Here is a 19,542-nt window from a genome sequence, read left to right on the forward strand (position 1 = left end):
TGAATGGAATTGCATTCACAGAATGTTTCAAATTCATTTGATGTGAATTGAGGTCCATTGTCTGACACTATTACTTCAGGTAAACCTTCGATGCAAAAAATTGATCACAACACCTGAATCATGCTATGTGATGTTGCTAAGTTCATTGGCACAGCAAAAGGAAACTTACTATACGAGTCAACCACAATCAACCAACAAGTGTTCCAGAAAGGTCCTGCAAAATCTATGTGCACACATTGCCACGGCGATTGTGACTTCAGCCAAGCAGAGAATTTTTATGGCTGAGCAGACTGATTTTCCACACATGCGTGACACTGTGACGTCATCTGTTCTATTTTGGTGTCCATATCCTGCCAAGTACAGTGTCAACGCACTAACTGTTTCATACAAACAATTCTCCAGTGTCATTGGTGAAGTAACTGCAACACTTCTTTTTGCAAAGCTTTAGGGATCAACAAATGTGACTGTTCACTGTCATTCTGAACAAGAATGCACCTTTCTGTACAGCGAGGTTATGCCGATGTGCAAAGGATTGGTGCACTACAGAATTCTTTATGCTATTCAGTGAGTGAGGCTAAGATGTACAAATGGTATGTGAGCAAAATATTTGAATCCGGATCAGCTTCCATGGCCTGTGCAATTTTCTTATAGTTCAGCAGAAAAGACTGAAGCAATTCAGAATCCTGAGCATCAATGTGACAGCAAGGTGCAGCAGAACCATCAAAGTCTGTATCAGGGCCGATCAGAAGTTGTGAAAGTGCGTCTGCATTAGAATGTTGGACTGTTGGACAATACACAATCTTGTACCAGTACTTAGACAACAACAAAGCCCATCTTTGCAATATTTGGGGAGTTCGTACAGGAACTGGTTTTGTCAGATGAAACAAGGACTGCAAAGGCTTTTGGTCCATTACTAAGTAAAATTTTCTGCCATACAAATAATGGTGGAATTTGGTGACACCATACACAATATCCAAAACCTCTTTTCCAATTCGTGAATATTTACACAGAGCTTTGGACAACACTTTTGATGTGAAAGCAGTAGGTCTGTCTTTATCACCAATTATGTGTGAAAGCACTGCACCGATTCCATAAGAGGAAGCGTCAACTTGCAATACAACTGGTTTATCAGGATTAAAGTGAGTTAAGCATTGATCACTGAGCAAGAATCTTTAAGTTTTTGAAAAGCTACTTGGCACTCATCTGTCCAAACAAAGAGGACATTCTTGCAATGCAAGTGATGCAATGGAGCTGCGATTTGTGCTGCATTTAGTATGAACCGAATATAATAGTTCATTTTCCCCAAGACTGACCGCATTTCTGTGATATTGCCAGGAACTGGCAAATCACGTATGACTAACAAATGCGACTGAAGAGGATGTATGCCTTGACTGTTTATGATGTGACCAATATAACTGCAACTCAGGTGTAAAAAAATCACACTTGTCCAGTCGGCACTTTAGTCCTGCATCAGATAACACACAAAACAAAGCACGTAAATTTGCAACATTTTTTCAGGTGTATGACCTGCTACTACAATATTGTCCAAATAGTTTGAACAGTTTGGCACTTGTGCAGTCAGTTGTTCCAAATACCATTGGAAAATGGCAGGTGCGGAAGCACTGCCAAAAGGCAAATGCAAATATTTAAACAAACCCAAATGAGTATTTACTACACCCACCTTTTGAGATTCTTCATCAAGTGGTATTTGAAGATACGTGCCACACAAATCAGTTTTAGAAAAGTAGCATCTAGTGCCTAATTTGTCCATGAGATCCTCTAGGTGTGGCAATGGATAAGTATCAATGACAGTTTGTGGGTTGACTGTCGACTTAAAGTCAACACAAAGGTGAATGCGACCTGAAGGTTTGGGGAGCAAAACCAGTGAACTGGCCCATTGACTAACTGATATGGGTGCAATAACTTTGTTACCTTGTAATTCTTTAAGTTCAGCAGCGGCTTTGTCCCGTAATGCAATGGGAACAGTCCTGGCCTGGCAAAATTTCAGCTGAGCATTGCTTTCAATATAACATATGATCAAAATTTTAGCTTTACCTAAACCTTCAGAAAAGCATTCTGGGAATTATTTTAGCAAGCTAGCTGCACTGTCTTTTGCATTGAATGCAGACAGTGACAACACATTGTCCTGAATGTTGAAGCCAAACAAATCAAAAGAGTCAAGATCAAATATGTTCTCACAATTGCATGATTGTAGCGCTGTAAAAGTCACAGTTCACATATGCAAGCGAAACATGGCAGGCAAAGTACATGTTCTGAGAATGGGAATGTCTAGTCCATTATAAGCTGTCAGCTGCATGCTAGTTTTAGACAGGTGTGGGGAGCCTAACAGTTCGTATGTGTGATGACTGAGCAATGTGACAGAATCACCTGTGTCCAAATGAAATTTCCCACATTTCCCACAAATAAGTAAATGAACAAAAAGTTTGTTTGACTGATGAATCACTCTAAAAACTGCACACTTGCCTGTTGCAGACTTGGAATATACTGCATTAATGACATGGGTCTCGTGACTAGATTTTTGTGAGTGGACCAGATTCTTATGTTTGTTCTAAACATATGGACTGTACATGTCCTTTCCTATCACAAGCATAACACTGAGCTTGTCGATAGGGGTACTCTTGGCATTTGTGCCATGAATAACACCTAGAGCAAGATTTAATTCTGTTCACCAGTGTAGCTGCCTGTTTAGCGAACTGCTTACATGGCACGGAAGGTTGTGTATTCGATGTGGCTAGCGCGAGCAGCCGGTGCGGAGTGAGGTGATCACAAGCAAGTAACTCATCCCAACAAATAGCTGGCTGCTCAGATTTATGAGCCAACAAGGCACCGGAATCATACTGATCTAGTTTTTGTACTACCTGCTGAAATGATGGATCAGACTGTTTCAGAATCTGTTCTCTGAGTTTGACATCAGCACATTGTACATGATTGCATCACACAACATAACATCTGAATAACAAAACATAACATCTGAATATAAAACACTGCAACACACATTTGAATTTGCATTTCCTTCTCATACCTTGCAAATCTGTTACCCACTCGTGATAAGTTTGTTCTAACAATTTTTTGTGATGAAAGAATTGATTCCTAGCTGCTATCACATTCACTTGTTGGTCATAATAGTTAGTCAGCAAAGAGATAACGTTGTCATACACAAGTTCACTCAGAGTGACATTAGGAAAGTGTGTTTGAGTTAATCTGAACACTTCACGTCCTACTGGGATAATGGATATGGAAGTTTCACAGTACCTGCAACATTGTGGGCTAGTAGGTGTACCTCAAATTGAAGAAACCACTTGTTCAATTCTTCATCTTGTTCACAAAACTGTCGAGAAGGTGGTATAGCAGCTCTAGTAGTGCTTGTTCTGTCGGGCATGCAGCATTGGCCAGTAGCTGCTGCACCATGTTGAGCAGAGTAGATATTTGCTGCATCTGAAACTGAAACATCTGCATTAGCTGTGTGGCACCCAATGCTTGTGGCTGTGGTGCCTGAGCAGGGGGCAGGACAGATGGGGGAGGGGGGGGGCATATTGGAAGACACAAATGCAACAAATACACAAAAAAAGCAAAGAAAATTTTCTGCACCACCCACCTGAAAACACTGATTAGCAAAAATGACAAGAAATTGATAAGGCAATAAGCACCCATGCAAAATAGAGACAAGAGAGAATTAAGGTGCCAGCAGATAATAAATGAAAAGTTTGTGGCCATCAGGCATTGGGTGCGGCGGATACTTGTCTCCAGTTGTTGGGTCTTGCCCACTTGTCTCGTATATGGTGCCTAAGGGATGCTGCATTTTCGGAATGCTATACAACAATTCAAGCAAATAACATTAGTAGTTTTTTTTTCTACAAAGCAGATTGACATTAATTAACTTTAATGTACAAGGGTGTCAAAAATGATGGATGACATGCAACGTACACTATGTGATCAAAAGTATCTGGACACCCACAAAAACATATGTTTTTCATATTAGGTGCATTATGCTGCCACCTATTGCCAGGTACTCCATATCAGCGACCTCAGTAGTCACTAGACATCATGAGAGAGCAGAATGAGGCGCTCTGCAGAAGTAGCGGACTTTGAATGTGGTCAGGTCATGGGGTGTCCCTTGTGTCATACACCTGTACACAAGATTTCCACACTCCTTAACATCCCTAAGTCCATTGTTTCTGATGTGATAGTGAAGTGGAAATGTGAAGGGATACATATAGCACAAAAGTGTACAGGGCCACCTCGTCTGTTGACTGACAGAGACCTCCAACAGTTGAAGAGGGTCATAATGTGTAATAGGCAGACATATATGCAGACCATCACACAGGAATTCCAGGCTGCATCAGGATCCACTGCAAGTACTAGGACAGTTAGGTGGGAGGTGAGAAAACTTGTATTTCATGGTCGAGCGGCTGTCCATAAGCCACAAATTACGCAGGTAAATGCCGAACGACACCTCACTTGGTGTAAGGAGTGTAAACATTGGATGACTGAACAGTGGAAAAACGTTGTGTGGAGTGATGAATCACAGTACACAATGTGGTGATCCACTGGCAGGGTGTGGGTATGGCGAATGCCCGGTCAACGTCATTGCCAGTGTGTGTAGTGCCAACAGTAAAATTCGGAGGTGGAGGTATTATGGTGTGGTCATGTTTTGCACTCCTTGTTGTTTTGCATTGCCCTAACACACCACAGGCCTACATTGATGTTTCAAGCACCTTCTTGCTTCCTACTGTTGAAGAGTAATTCAGGGGTGGCAACTGCGTCTTTCAACATGATCAAGCACCTGTTCATAATGCAGGGTCTGTGGCGGAGTGGTTGTATGACAGTAACATCCCTGTAATGAACTGGACTGCACAGAGTCCTGACCTGAATCCTATAGAACAATATAACACCTTTGGGATGTTTTGACATGCCGACTACGTGCCAGGTCTCACCGACTGACATCGGTACCTCTCCTCAGTGCAGCACTCTGTGAAAAATGGGCTGCCATTCCCCAAGAAAGTTTCCAGCACCCGACTGAATGTATGAATGTGAGAGTGGAAGCTGTCATCAAGGCTAAGGGTGGGCCAACATCATATTGAATTCCAGCATTACCAACGGAGGAGGCACCACGAACCTGTAAGCCACTTACGACCTACAAAATTCTTGGCATCTTTGCTCAAACCAGTGATAGGCAATTGTGCACATCACATAAAGAATTCTAGTGATTTTATCTGCCGACTTCAGTCACTGCAGCTGCAAAGTAACGACTTATTGGTCAGTCTTGATGTGGTTTCTCTTTTCACAGAGGTGCCTCTTATGGACTCACTACACCTCAGTGGCAATATGTTTGGTGCAGACATTACAGCGTTGTTTGAGCATACTCTCTCCTCTACATATTTTATATTTAACAATGAATTTTACGAACAATCTGACAGTGTTGCCATGGGGAGTCCTTTGTCTCCATTGGTGGCCAATCTTTTTATGGAAGATTTTGAGGAAAGAGAAGTCGACTCTGCCACTTTTAAACTGACAGTATTTTGGCGATACGTTGATGACAGTTTTATAGTGTGGCCTCATGGTTTGGACCGTCTCCAAGAATTTTTACGTCACATGAACTCCATACATGAAAACATAAAGTTTACCATGGAGATAGAGAAAGATGGTTGCTTGCTATTTTTAGACGTCTTGGTGAGACGTAAGAGTGATGGCACACTTGGTCACTCAGTGTGCAGAAAGCCCACTCATACAGACTGTACCTGCAAGTTACTAGTTGCCACCATCCAGCACAAACAATGGGCATTCTTAAAACCTTAATCCACCATACCCCTACCATCTCTGACACCAACAGTCTTCAAGCGGAACTGGAATACCTGCAAAAAGTATTTCTGAAGAATGGCTTTTCAACTAGGCAAGTGAACTGAGTAATGCAGACCTTCAAACCTGCTTATCTATCATTTATTGGGAATATATCTTCACAGATAGGCAGAATATTGAGAAAGTATCAAGTGAGAGTCATCTTTCGCCCTCATTCCAAAATTTCATCACTGGTGGGATGCGTTAAAGATGACCTGGGCCTGCGTAAATCAGGTGTTTACAAGATTCTGTGTGAATGCAGCAAATCATGTATAGGGCAAACAACACAAACTGTGCAGGAACGCATTGTGGAACACCAACGGCATACTCGCCTTCTCCAACCCACCAAGTCCGCAATCGCCGAACATTGTATTTTCACAGACCACTCCATGAATTACAACGACACAAAAATTTTGGCCCATACATCAAACTTTTGGAGCTCAATTATCAATGAATCTGTGGAAATCAGATTGTCTGACAACAAGACTCTCATCAATTGAGATAGGGGTTATCATCTAAACTCTGCTTGGAATCCTGTTACAGAGAAACTTCATAGTTGATGTAGTTATCTGCATAAAGATGAAAATTGATCTGATATCGATATGCCAAGCTTTCACCATGGAGGGCGCGAGGCACAGTGCACGGAGTTGTTATGAATGTGCACGCTGAGCAGCGCATGCGCAATGTTACCTCAGCATGGCTTTAAATAGCAGAGCTCAGCACGTACTTGCCAGTACTACTACAATGGTACTCACCTGAAGATGGCCAGAAGACTCTGCACTGAAATATCGTGGCAGGACGTTACTGAAATCCAGCAGTTCTCCTGTGTTTTTATGGAACAATCAGTACACCGGGAAAGCTTTAAACATCACAACTAATGGTATTCTTAAAGGATCTCTTTGGCTTTATTTGAAAATGTTAGCAAACCCAGCCCTTAATTATTTCCAAAGTAATTAACAGTTTTGTCAAAAGTATTGTTTGCAGAAGGATATCTGTTAATTTCATTATTTAAACAAATAATTCAACCTACCTCTTTTAGTAGAAGAAACTGTTAAAAAGAACAAATTTTTCATTGTATTCAGTTAATACAATGAGTTAAATTTCAATTGTAATTCCTGTAAATTAAACATCGAACAATGTATAGTTTGAGTACCTATTATTGTGAGGATATGTAAGGGCCCAATTTTTGGTCCGAAGACAGTCAGTCCACGGCCGAGTTTCAGACAAGAAACCTGTGTTGGTTAGAACAACAACAATGCATCAACTTAACAGTGAAATAAGTGGTACACCAATAGGTCATGTGTTAAAGCAATGATGGTGGCTGTTAAATTTATGTGAAAGACTGTGAACTGTGTGGTTAGGTTGTTACTGCTCATTGATGTTCAACAGAAATGTGTGTGGAGGTTTGCCTGGAAACTATCAACGAGGCTTATTGAAAGTTAAAGAATAGTGCACTGGCCATGTAACTGTGTATTATTGGGGGGTTGTGAACAGTGAAAGTAAAGAATTGTGAAACACAACTGTGCACCTGTTGGATACATTATTTACAGTAGTCAGTGACCAAATTACAAACCACATTTTTCAGCCAGTGTAGCAACGTAGTATGTCAGCACTGAGGAAAATCAATGAAGAAATAAAGCAGGCGAATGTCACAACCTCAGCAGCTATCCACATTTGCGTTTGTTTGGCATGAACTAAGGGGATGTGTATCTTGTTTTACTTGGTAATAGTTGCTCATCTCTGGTTAATTTTCTCCAGGGGATTAAGTGTGATACTGTTTTGTGTGAACTTTCACAAAACTTCTGGTACAAGAACAAATTTGTTAACTGTCAAGCGATCAACATGGGTTGAGTTTCTCAGTTGGCATAACATGGAGGATGAAAGTACACCCCTGAGAATATGATCAAAGTTCATTCTCATGTATACCTTTTGTATAATTGACACCCAGAGCATATACGATGGCTATCAGCTTTTCCAGTACCTAAAGTGACATGGTCCAGTAATTGGTTTTAGTACTTTTTGAGCTTTTGATTCTATGTGTTTCATCATAAGAAGTACAACTGCTTCATCAAAAATAAGATGGAAAGCACTTATGACAGCATCGTCTTCTTGTTGGCAAGTGCACTTAGTAGGTCCTCCTCACTTCTTATGCGTGTTCGTGGCTGAACTTCTTCCAAAGATGAAAAATTGGCAATCTCCCACTTAGTTCCATCTCTAGTGATGATATTTGTAGAAGCATTCCACTGGGACTGCTGTGTGAGGTGAGGACTGATGTACACTGCTTGAAACAATTAGGGGATCAGGTGAGACTTCTTACACGATAGATATATGGTAATGTATTTTCTTCGGATATCGGTTAAAATTGTAATTTGTGTGTGATACAGTACAATATTTTGCTGTCTCAACTCTTTACTTGAAGTTTACATGTTGTTTACATAGAGCGAGGCACCATGGGGCTACCATAATAGTGAAACAGTCATTCTTGTGGTCCTCTAATATGGTGTGTGATCACCTTGGACGGCCAGTACAGTTGCACACCTGTGTGGCATGAACAGTATGAGGTTATCAATCAGGTGCTGGTATGACTGCAGTGCATCTGTCAAGTGCATGCCAGACATGCTCATTCAGGTTTAAATCCAGTGAACAAGCTGGGCGCTCCATTCATTCAATTCCCTCTGCTTCAAGCATGTTGTCCATCAGTGCAGCTCTGTGGGGACGAGTGTTATCATCCAACAGAAGGAACCCATCTCCTATGGTGCCAGTGTAGGGCACAACAAAAGGTCGAGGGATCTCGCCTCTATACCTCTGAGCAGTCAAAGCGCCATTCTGAATGGCATAGAGCTCCGTACGTCCACCAATACTGACTCCTGCCCACACCATTCATCCTCCACCATGATATGGTGATGTATCCTGCACATAAGCAGGATCGTTCCAAGTTGCACATTCTCTCCAGATGAGGGAATGACGATTGTCCAGCTTAACACAAAATCTTGACTCATCTGTGAACAGCACCTGGCACCATTCATTACAACTCCAATCCTAATGTTCGTCTGCCCAGTTTCTGGAGCTAAATGGTCTTGTGGTTTTAATGGGACACACACCATAGGTCTCCGTGCATAGAGGCCACATTCCTGAAGGTGATTCCGGACTGTTTGTGTAGATATTGCGCAACCTGTTGCTGTCTGGAGGGTGTGTTGCAGCTGAGTTGCATTCAGCCTCCTGTCTCGATGGCCTGTTAACCGGATACAGTGGTCATCTCTTGCAGATGTAACCAATGGATGACCTTGGCCTCACCTTCTTTCAGACTCTCCAATAGCTGCAGCCAGCTCCCTCTACGTCTGTCCCGCTCCAACCATCCTGTGGCTCTCCATGCCATAGCTTCATGTAAGTCATGTTGTTGTTGCATTGCACTACCTGCTCATTGCACTATCTGAACCCAACTGCTGGTGTAATTGTTTTGGTAGAGTAAACACAAGTCAACACCAATCCCCTTAGCAGCAACTTTCTGTTATTACCATTATCTCGGTGACCGTAATGTTACTGTCTCCTTTCCGTAAAACTGACAGAAAGACATTGAACCATTTTAGTTCATTCTGCTGGTGATAATACTTCAGAACCTGGATATCTCAACTGATCCCCTAATTGTTTTGACCAGGGAAGATCAGTATCTTAATCTCCATCCATTAATCTCTCCCTCTTCACGATGTCTTCATCTTCAGTTTCTGATTCAACACCTGACTTCTTCAAGAGACGGTATCTTAATTGACCCCTTCCATCATTCTGGGTGTATTAAATGGGGAAAAAAATGTAAATCCTAAGACATCATCATAAAAAGGAGAAAAAAATTACAAAAAAGTAATTTGATTTCATGAACTGAAGTAAAAATATTGGATATGATATTGAAGAAAAAAGTATGATAGGTGTCATTTTGACCCCTTGCACTGTTCTAGTATTAAAGGTGAGAGAAGTGCACTAACTTTCTGGATATTCATCTCCAAGTGACTACAATTTTGCTACATGGCTTTACAATATGCTGTCAATGATATACAGTAGAAAGATGCAACATTTAGCTACCCACTACGCAGGGCACTGACATCACTCTCACAAACGAAGCACTTCTCAGTGATTGTTAGTAGAAATGCATTTTGCTTAAAAGCTCACTTAACAACTAAAATAATTACTCACTAATAAACTAAAAATAACCCCACTATATAAAAACAAGCCTACTGAAGTTATTTTGACTACTTACACAGGAGAACTGGACAGTAAATGCTGGGAGGATACAGTCTCTCTGTAAATTCAAAAGTGAGCAGCGCTTGTGGCAGATTAAGTCACCTTTCTAGAAGAGTGTTACAACAGCCATACAGGATAACTAAGAATTAAAAATCCCCTGCAGGTGTGTAGGAAAGTGTGCAGAGATTTGTGTAGAATCTGTCCATAGCCAAGTACATGTGGCGTGCACTTAGGGTCTTTTTTTGGGTTAGAGGACCCACCACATTGGCATCAGAGATGAACTGCCTGCCAAAACCAAAGATAAATAAGCCATAGCATTCTGAGAGAATGCTCGTCCTCAAAGATTGGATGTAGAAAAGATGAATATGGTATTAGTGAACTGCAGGAGCATCCCAAGGATAGGTCCCACAATTAGTATCACTTCTTGAAAGTTACAAATCACAGATAGTGTTACAGACAGAAAGTTTGTTGAAACGGGAAGTGAACAGCAATTGTGGTGGTGTATTTATTGCAGTAAAGAATTCAATAATTTCTAGTGAGGTTATCACAGATTCCAAATGCGAATTAATCTTGATGAAGTTAAATGCCAGAGGTTGGTGAAAAATTGTAAACAGATGCTTTTATAGACAGTCTGGATCAGGAGCTGTAGTGGTAGAGCAATTCAGTGAGAACTGGCAGGATGTTGTCAATAACTTATCTGATCATGCTGTTGTAATAGGAAGTGACTTCAGTTTGCCAGATATAGATGGGGATAGTCACACTATCAAAACTGGTGCCAGAGACAGGAATTCATGTGACATTATTGAGAATGCCTTGTCTGAAAATTACTTTGAGCGGATAATCAGAGAACTAACTCACAAAGGTAACATCTGAGACCTCCGAACAACAGACAGACCTGAACTTATCAAATCAGTTGATGCAGGGGAAGGTATCAGTGATCATAAGACTGTGATAGAAAGTATGACTATGGTTTTTACAAGAAATATCAAGAAAGGTTGGAAAATAATTGTTGCTTGGCAAGAGTGCCTGGATACAGATTGCGGAGTGTCTGTGTAGTCAGCATTCTCTGTGTCTTTATTTTATGTATTTATGTTTTGACAACATCCATGCAATTTTAATTATCTACAAATGGATAAATAAATAAATGAATCAATGAAATATTCGGTGCTGAAAATGAAAATGTGGAGCACAAATGGAAAAATTCAACAGCATTGTTCAACAACATTAAAAGTTTCTTGGCAGTACATTGATAGCAACAACTTCAATGGGATCATCCTTCTGTTGTTATGTTTCTTTCTTGTGAATGTACAATTTAATTTTGAATAATGAAGAAACTGCAGGACATTTGCTTAATCCACAATCTACTATTGGCTACATGACCTGTTTCAGAACAGTTACGGTTCCATCATCTGGTGTAAACTACAATATTAAAAATAATTCTGTTACACACATAAGGGAGGGGATTCTCAAGTCTAAAACATCACATAAGGAACTATGTGGCTAAAATTTCAGGTTTAAAGCAGAGAACAAGATGTTACTTGCAAATAAAATCACTTAATCATCTGAGGACACCCTCATCCCAGTGTTGTCATGGCACAAAGGGTTCTGTGTCAGAAGAGTAAAAGAGACCTAAAACAATAATAAAAAGTGTAAAATGCAATAAAAATTGGGGGGGGGGGGGGGGGAGGCTTGTGAAATTACTTAATTACTTACAAAACTTCCGTAACAGTTGTTCCCCCATCTGTGTGACCGGAAACACAAATGGGAAAAACTATATAATAGTAAATACTAACCATGAGTGGTGAAGCTAAAATAAATAAATAGCTGCACACAATCCATGAAATTGGTGAGTTTTTTAAAGTGTAAAAGCAGGAATTAACAACAGAAATGAGACAGAACCATCACAACATTAAGAGAGAAGAGGACCTGAAGTGTTTCACATTGGCTTGGGCTACGTGGTGGTTTGTTAAACTTCACCCCATGCACCAAACACCTAAATAAGTTGCCACCTGAATACTCATTTTATACACAATGAATGTTGCTTACTGAATATTCAGTCACTGTTAAATGTTATTAATCAGGGTCTAGCTATTCTGTGCCCTGAATCTGTGTGGCTTCTTCCTCCACCATGGCTCAGACTTTGCCTCCTTACAGGCTGCAGATAAAGCTGTGGAAAATTATCTTCTCATTCACTCGCTTCATAAATAAGAAGTATGATTCAATTCACCTTCTTATATTATCTTCAAAATTACAGCTCAATACATGATAAACGAGGACAGCTACCCACTCATATGATGTCTCTATGTGTTATGTACATAGAAGATCTGATATTCAAATTGCTAATTAACAAATACAATACATTTATTATCTTCAACATTTTGCAATCTTAGATTTAATGGAGCTCTTTCCTCCGCACCACCTGCTCTGTGAAACTCCTATCTCTAACACAGCAGGCAGGGTCATCTGACTGCTATCCACATCCATACAGTCACTGGACTGTTAACTCTCGTTTCAGCACCGAAGAGTTAAAACACCTCCCAGCAGCAGGGTGCTCACCACTTATCGACAATTCTGTCACAAAGACCTTTTCTCTGTATTTAAGGACATGGTACCTCTCATTCAAGGAATGGGACATATCACTACAGACCTCTACATTTAAAAAATCTAGGAAAATTTCACGTTATATGGACACCTTAATCTGCAAGGATAATGTCATAATTAACTAAAATATTTCTATGATACAGGTCTGTTCATTCATTAATTGTATCAAAAGGATGGGGATAAAGACTTCTTAGATTTCAGTTTTTTCAGTGTCCAACATTTCTTTGCAATGTGTAAGACAATTAAGTTAATGCTAATGCGCTGCAGCTGATAATGGTTGTCAGTCAAATGCATTGTGAGAGCTGACATGGAATTGGCCAGGTCTTAATGTTCTTTAAATCTTGTATAAAATTTCTGCCCGTCTGGCTGGTGTACCTGCCCTTAACACAACTGGCTTATATCGCACTTGATATGATACTGATAGGAGAAAGGATCCTTTTCGTTGACTTAATAGTTTTTTAATCTACTGTCCAAATGTTTTGGTATGAAAAATGTGGATTAAGCAACTGTCCTGATTGCAAGCAGCTGCATAGCCATCTATGGCTGGGCTGCCCAGCCTTCCTTCCGGCATACATCTCACATCATACAGACAGCTTCCTCATCAGCTAAGTGTTCCTCAACACAGCCTTCACTCTCCCTGATCAGTTTATACACAGAAAACCTATGGCTTGTAACCTTACAGAAGTTATCAGCATGAGAACTTCTGTACATAAATACTGTTTGTGACTTACTTTGTGGGTAATTAATTATTAACAGTCTACATTTAAATTCTTGTTTACGAACAGTTAATATGTGCGGAGACCTGGGTGCTAAGTTTGATACTGAAATTGGTTTATAAGTATCTTGACACTTTCAGGACTTGTTAAGTGTAGCTGCTTATCTGTGTTATGCGAATTGTGTATGAAGTAGATAGAAGAAACTGATCATATAATAGAGTACATTAGATACCACCATTATACTTAGAGTTTATACCCCACAGTAAAAGAAAACCCAGAGGATTTAAGCACAAAATATTTACAATATAAGGAAAAGATAGATTGCTACTCACCATAAAGATGACCGGAATGTTGTTCCTAGCTGCCAAAGATGGTGATCATGTATGCATGCTTGTGTGAATGAATGTATGTGTGTTTCATTTTCTCAAGAAGGCTTTGGCTGAAAGCTAGTGTGTAACTGTCTTTTTGTTGTAGCTAACTACAACTCTGTGTGTCATCTTTTCAGTGAGTAGCAGTCTATCTTTTCATTATACTGCTGATATTCCAACCTGGAGTTTCCTTTGTTTGTATAAAATATTTAAAAGACTATTGAGGCAGTGAACAGTGTACATGTACATAAAGAAGAACTGGAACATTTTTGCATGGCATATGATGTTTGTTCTTCATCAGAACACATACACACGTTCTCCCAGAACTTTCCATATCATATTTAAATGAAAGTGTTTTATAATTGGCAGAGTATAACTTTACTTTTAATATTTTTGCAGATTATGAAGGTTCTCATTGATGCAGGAGCTGATGTTAATGCTGTGGATGCTGATGGTAGAACTCCCATCTTCATGAAATATAGGGGTACTTACGATGAGGTAAGTAGTTTACTAATTGTCATGTTGATTTTTGTATTTGCATTTGTTGATGGTACATTATGTTCATGAGTTTTCATCCAAATAACTGATGTAATTATTAATTATAAACTTCTTCTCCTGTTTTAATTTCTTCTCCAATTTTTTAACTTATTTGCAATTATTGACAGCAATTTTTATTGTTGTTCAAAAATCTTAACACATTATCAAAAAGAAAATAAGGTTCCTCTGTAATGGATATAGAACTCTGAACTTGTGATAGACAGATTTGTACTTGAGTGCTGCATTATTCATCTCTAATTTGGAATTCCTGAAATTCTTGGTTTAAGTTACTCTACATGTTAACAGTGTTAACACTATTACACTATATGTTGCAACATATCCACTGCCATGCACTTCATAGTGGTGTTCGGGAAATAGGTGCAGATATTGATGTATGAGGCGGTACCCGAAAGAATCCGAACTATTTTTTAGAACTTATTTATTCACATTTTAAGCACAAACCTTCAATCCCATTCAAAGTACTTTCCACTTGCATTAATACTCATAGCTAATTTTTTATTCTGTTTTTTTTTTTTTCTTTTTTTCCGAAACATTGTTATATTCATATTTTGTGATGCTTGACAGTGCCTCCAATGTTTTCTTCTTCACCTCAGCAACATCGGAAAGATGCTTTCTTTTCAAGTCTCTTTTCATTCTAGAAACCAGTAATGCCATTGTGTTCACAACACTGTTCAAAATCATGTGAATTGAACTGTGGTCCATTGTCCAACACAAGTACTTCTGGCAAACATTTGATGCAAAATATGGAGGACAATGTTTGAGTGGTGCTATGTGATGGTGTAGAGTTCATAGGCACTGCAAATGGAACCTTGCTAAAAGAGTCTGCCACTATGAGCCAACGAGTGTTCCAAAATAGTTCTGCAAAGTCTATGTGCACTTGTTGCCATGGTGTTTGAGTCTTAGGTCAAGCTGAGAATGTTTGTGGTGGAGTGGATTGGTTCTCCGCGTATGGGCAACACTGTGGTGTTATCTGTTCTATGTGGGCATCCTTGCCCTGCCAAATACAGTGCTGGTGCACTAACTGTTTAGTGCGAATAATTCTTCAATGTCATTGGTGAAGCAATTGCAACACATCCTTTTCCAACAATTTGGGAATAAGCACAGGGGATTGTCCATTGTCATTTTGAGCTGGAATCACACCCTGTTGAACTGAAAGGCTATGTCAACGTGCAAAATGTTGGTGCACAACTGAGTTCTGGATACTGTTCAATGAATGGGGCCAAGACATGCAAAGATAATACAACAAAATCTTGAGGTCTGGGTCTGCTACTGTGGTCTGTGCAATGTTTCTGTAGTGCCAGGGAAAAGATTCCAGCAATTCAGAGTCCTGCACATTGATTTAGCAACAAGATGTGGCAGATGGATCAAAATCAGAGTCTGGGCCAATCGAAAGGCAAGATAGGGCCTCTGCATTGACGTGATTTACCATAGGTCTGTACACAATTTCATACTCATAGCGTGAAAGCAACAAAGCCCAGTGTTGCAAATTTTGGGCAGTGCATATAGGAACCAGCTTTGATGGATGAAGTAAGGACTGCAAAGGCTTGTGATCTGTCACTAAATAGAACTTGCGACGATACTGATAATGATGGAATTTTATTGCAACATACACAATAATGAGTGCCTGTTTTTCTATTCGAGAATAAGTTCACTGAGTTTGAGTTAACAACTTTGAGGCAAAAGCAGTAGGTCTGTCTTGTGCACCAATTCTGTGCATAAGCACAGTGCTGATTCTATAGGAAGAAGTGTCAACTTGCAAAACTATCATCTCGGCAGGGTCAAAATGTACTAAACATCTGTCACTAAGCAAGGAATTTTTGAGTTTCTGAAATGTGTCTTGACAGTCCTTAGTCCACACAAAAGGTACATTTTTGTGACACAGGCTTTGCAATTGACCTGCGATATGAGCGGCTTTTAGTATGAACCGAATGTAGTATGTCATCTTGCCTAGTACTGATTGCGATTCAGACACATTGCAAGGGACAGTCAGGCCACAGATTGCAAGTAAATGAGATTGGAGGGTGTGCACACCCTGACTGTTTATCACATGACCGAAGTACTGTAGTTCAGTTTGAAAAAAGTCACACTTTTTGAGATGTCACTTGGGTTCCGCTTCTGACAGTACTCGCAAAAGAGTTTGCAAATTGGCAATGTGTTCCTCTCATGTATGGCATGATATGAGAATATTGCCAAGGTAATTTGAACAAAATGCCACTTGTGCAGTCACCTGTTTCAAGTAACAGTGCGGAAACACTGTCGAAGGGCAAACACAAATACTTGAAAAGACCTAAGCGTGTATTTATGACATTACTTTCTGTGATTCTTCATCCAATGGAATTTACAAGTAATTATCATGCAAATCTATCTTAGAAAGGTAACATCCTGCACTAAGTCTGTCAATTGACTAGCTTAAATGGAAGAAATTACACCAATACCTTGCAATTCTTTCAATTCACTGGCTACTTTTCTCTTAAAGCAATGGGAATGGGTTGGGCTCGGAAACACTTAGGTTGTGCACTGTCTTTCAATATAACATGTGTTATGAAGTTATTTACTTTTCCCATTCCTTCTGAAAGTAGTTCAGGAAATTCTTTAAGCATGCTAGCGACACTGTCATTTGGATCACAAGCCGATATGGAAAGTACATTGTCTTGGATGCTAAGGCCAAATAAATCAAAGGCATCTAAGCGAAGATGTTCTCACTGTCTCTTGATTTCATTGCAGTAAAATTCACTGTCCTGGTATGAGATTTGTAAGTGGCAGGCAAACTACACTGTCAAAGCACTGGAATTTCCTGTCTGTTGTAAGCAGTGAGGCACTTGTTATGTTTAGAAAGGCATGGTGAGCCTAACTGTTTGTACATGGCATGATTAAGTAAAGTTACTGAGGTATCTGTGCCTATGTGAAAGTTCACACAATGGCCTACAATGCGTAACAAGACAAGCTGTGTGTTAGAACATCGTTGCACAGCAATAGAGCAAGAAAGAGGCACAACCTTAATCTTAGTTTTGTCAGAACCTGTTGTATGTTTGGAAAACACAGCCTTCACTATATGTGCACAAGCCTGTTTCTTCTGGGAGTGGACATGGCCTTCTTTTCCACATGTGTAACATGTTGCATTATGTCATGGGCAATCCTGTCTTTTATGGTGAGCAAAACGTCTAGGGCAAGACTTCACTATTTTCACAGGTCTGTTTACCTGCGGTCGTGAACAAGGGGTGACTCGACCTGACAAATTGGAGCCTGGTCAAACTTATTGGCCTATGGCACCTGAATCATATTGCTGTAATATTTGCAACACTTGAGGAAGTGATGGATCAGAGTACTTTAAGATCTGTTCCCGTATTTTACTATCTGGGACATTGAATGTTATAGCATTCCTAATCATTAAGTCACTGTAAAAGTTGCCACAACTACACTTAAATTTGCCCTTCCTAGTCACACCTGTTAGTTCTGTGTATCACTGACAGTATTTCTGTTCTGGCAGCAAAAAAAAAAAAAAAAAAAAAAAAAAAAAAAAAAAAAAACAACTGATATCTGGCTGCAGCTACTTGAACTTGCTGGTCATAGTACTGAGTTAATGCAGTGATTACTTTGTCATAACTGACTTCATCAGGAGACACAGTTGGGAATAGTTTTTGTATTAGCCTGAGCACTGGGGACCCTGCAATGAAATAAATTATTGTAGCTTCACAGTACCTTCAACTTGATGAACTGCACAATGAGCTTGAAACTATGTCAGGTATTTGAGCCATTCCTCTTCTGTGTTGTTAAATTGCTGGAACGGTGGTATGCTGGTTGGTGGCACTTTTTGGGCTTATCGGTCAGCTGGCCAGGTTGTGTGGCCGATGCTGATTGTGCAGCCAGAAATTGTACTATCATTAGTAAGGCAGCAATTTGTTGGTTCTGAAACTGAAAAGCTTGTGTTAGAGCCACTGGCTGACTGCAGCTGATGTGCGGGGGGCAGGGAGTGGAGGGGGTAGGGTAGCCATGGTTTACACAAATATGTTATAACAAAAAAGCAAGCAAAGCCTCTGAAAAGAGAAATTTGATTAGTTTTGTGGCTCTCCTCCTGGAATACACGCAAGAACACTACAAGAAATTAGCAATGAACCCCTGCAAGCTAAGTAACAACAGAAGCAAGAAAACTCTTCTTCTGAATCATACTTGTCACCATCTTTTATGTCGTTTCATTGTCTGTAAAGGCTTGTACCAAGGGAGCAAGGAGAGGATGTTGTTTTGTGGCTGGTATCCTCTTTCTATAACACAAACTGTATGCATATATTATATGGGTTCTTTATTCCTAAGAATAAGAAATCTATTTAACTTAAGATAGTCATTGTGGTACAAGCTCTCTATAATAGTCCTCATTAGCCTAACTGCTGTTGAGGTACAATGTTTATTATGAACACTGTTCTGGTTGCTTTGCACTACTTGTCTCTGAACTAGTGGCAGAGCTAACTGCTACTGCGACTCCCACTGGGCTGCGACTGAGGACAGAATGGAACTCACTCGCCACACTGATCTACAATAGATTGGCCCTCCAGTCTGTGGCAGCAGTCTAAATACTGGCAGCAGAGAGGGCATTGGCGGTGCATTTCCTGCAAGTCTGTTGTTGGCCTCTATTGATCTTCTTGCAACCTCTATGCCACATTAAGAATCTTCTAAAATTTCTTTGTCAGAATAAAGGAAAGAAGGAAATTTGAAACTGTGCAAAAGCTCATGATTCATCCCTATTTCTTCTAAAATTTCTTCGTCAGAATAAAGAAGAGAAGGAAATCTGGAACAGTGCAAAAGCTCATGATTCATCCCTATTTCCAAATTTGTGTCTGTTAGTAAAGCTCCCATTGCATCTCTTTTGGCAGTTCTGGGTAAGTTCTGTTCTGAATCCTAAAAATCTCTACTCCAATAATGTGATCAATACAAATAAGTATTGTAAACTGATTTTTGCTTTGATGATGCGTGGGTAGCCTAGAATAGCCTAAAAATTATCATATGCATCTTACTGTTACGTACATTTACATGTTTCGTGACATGTTTGTCATTACCTCTTCAGTAAAAATACAGGTTGTCCCACTCAAACCCCCCTGATTTCAAGGACCCAGGAGAGAAAAGCCACAGTAGATACAACAATGAAAAAATGCGCCACATTGTAGAGAATCTCAAAGAATTTATATTCCCGCTTCAGAAGTGCCAAGCATTGTCGCCAG

At 39.9% G+C, this 19,542-nt stretch overlaps 1 protein-coding gene across 2 annotated transcripts in view; it reads left to right on the plus strand.

Annotated features, from left to right (window-relative positions):
• Positions 1 to 19,542, plus strand: part of LOC124779165 (serine/threonine-protein phosphatase 6 regulatory ankyrin repeat subunit A-like) — a 303,064-nt gene that overhangs the window by 216,201 nt on the left and 67,321 nt on the right. For both annotated transcript variants that reach the window (XM_047253694.1, XM_047253693.1), the window contains exon 12: positions 14,174 to 14,272. In XM_047253694.1, coding sequence (XP_047109650.1) covers positions 14,174 to 14,272 — 99 coding nt within the window. The remainder of the gene's footprint in view (positions 1 to 14,173; positions 14,273 to 19,542) is intronic.

This window comes from Schistocerca piceifrons, chromosome 1 (genome assembly GCF_021461385.2).
Source record: "Schistocerca piceifrons isolate TAMUIC-IGC-003096 chromosome 1, iqSchPice1.1, whole genome shotgun sequence".
NCBI lineage: Eukaryota > Metazoa > Arthropoda > Insecta > Orthoptera > Acrididae > Schistocerca > Schistocerca piceifrons.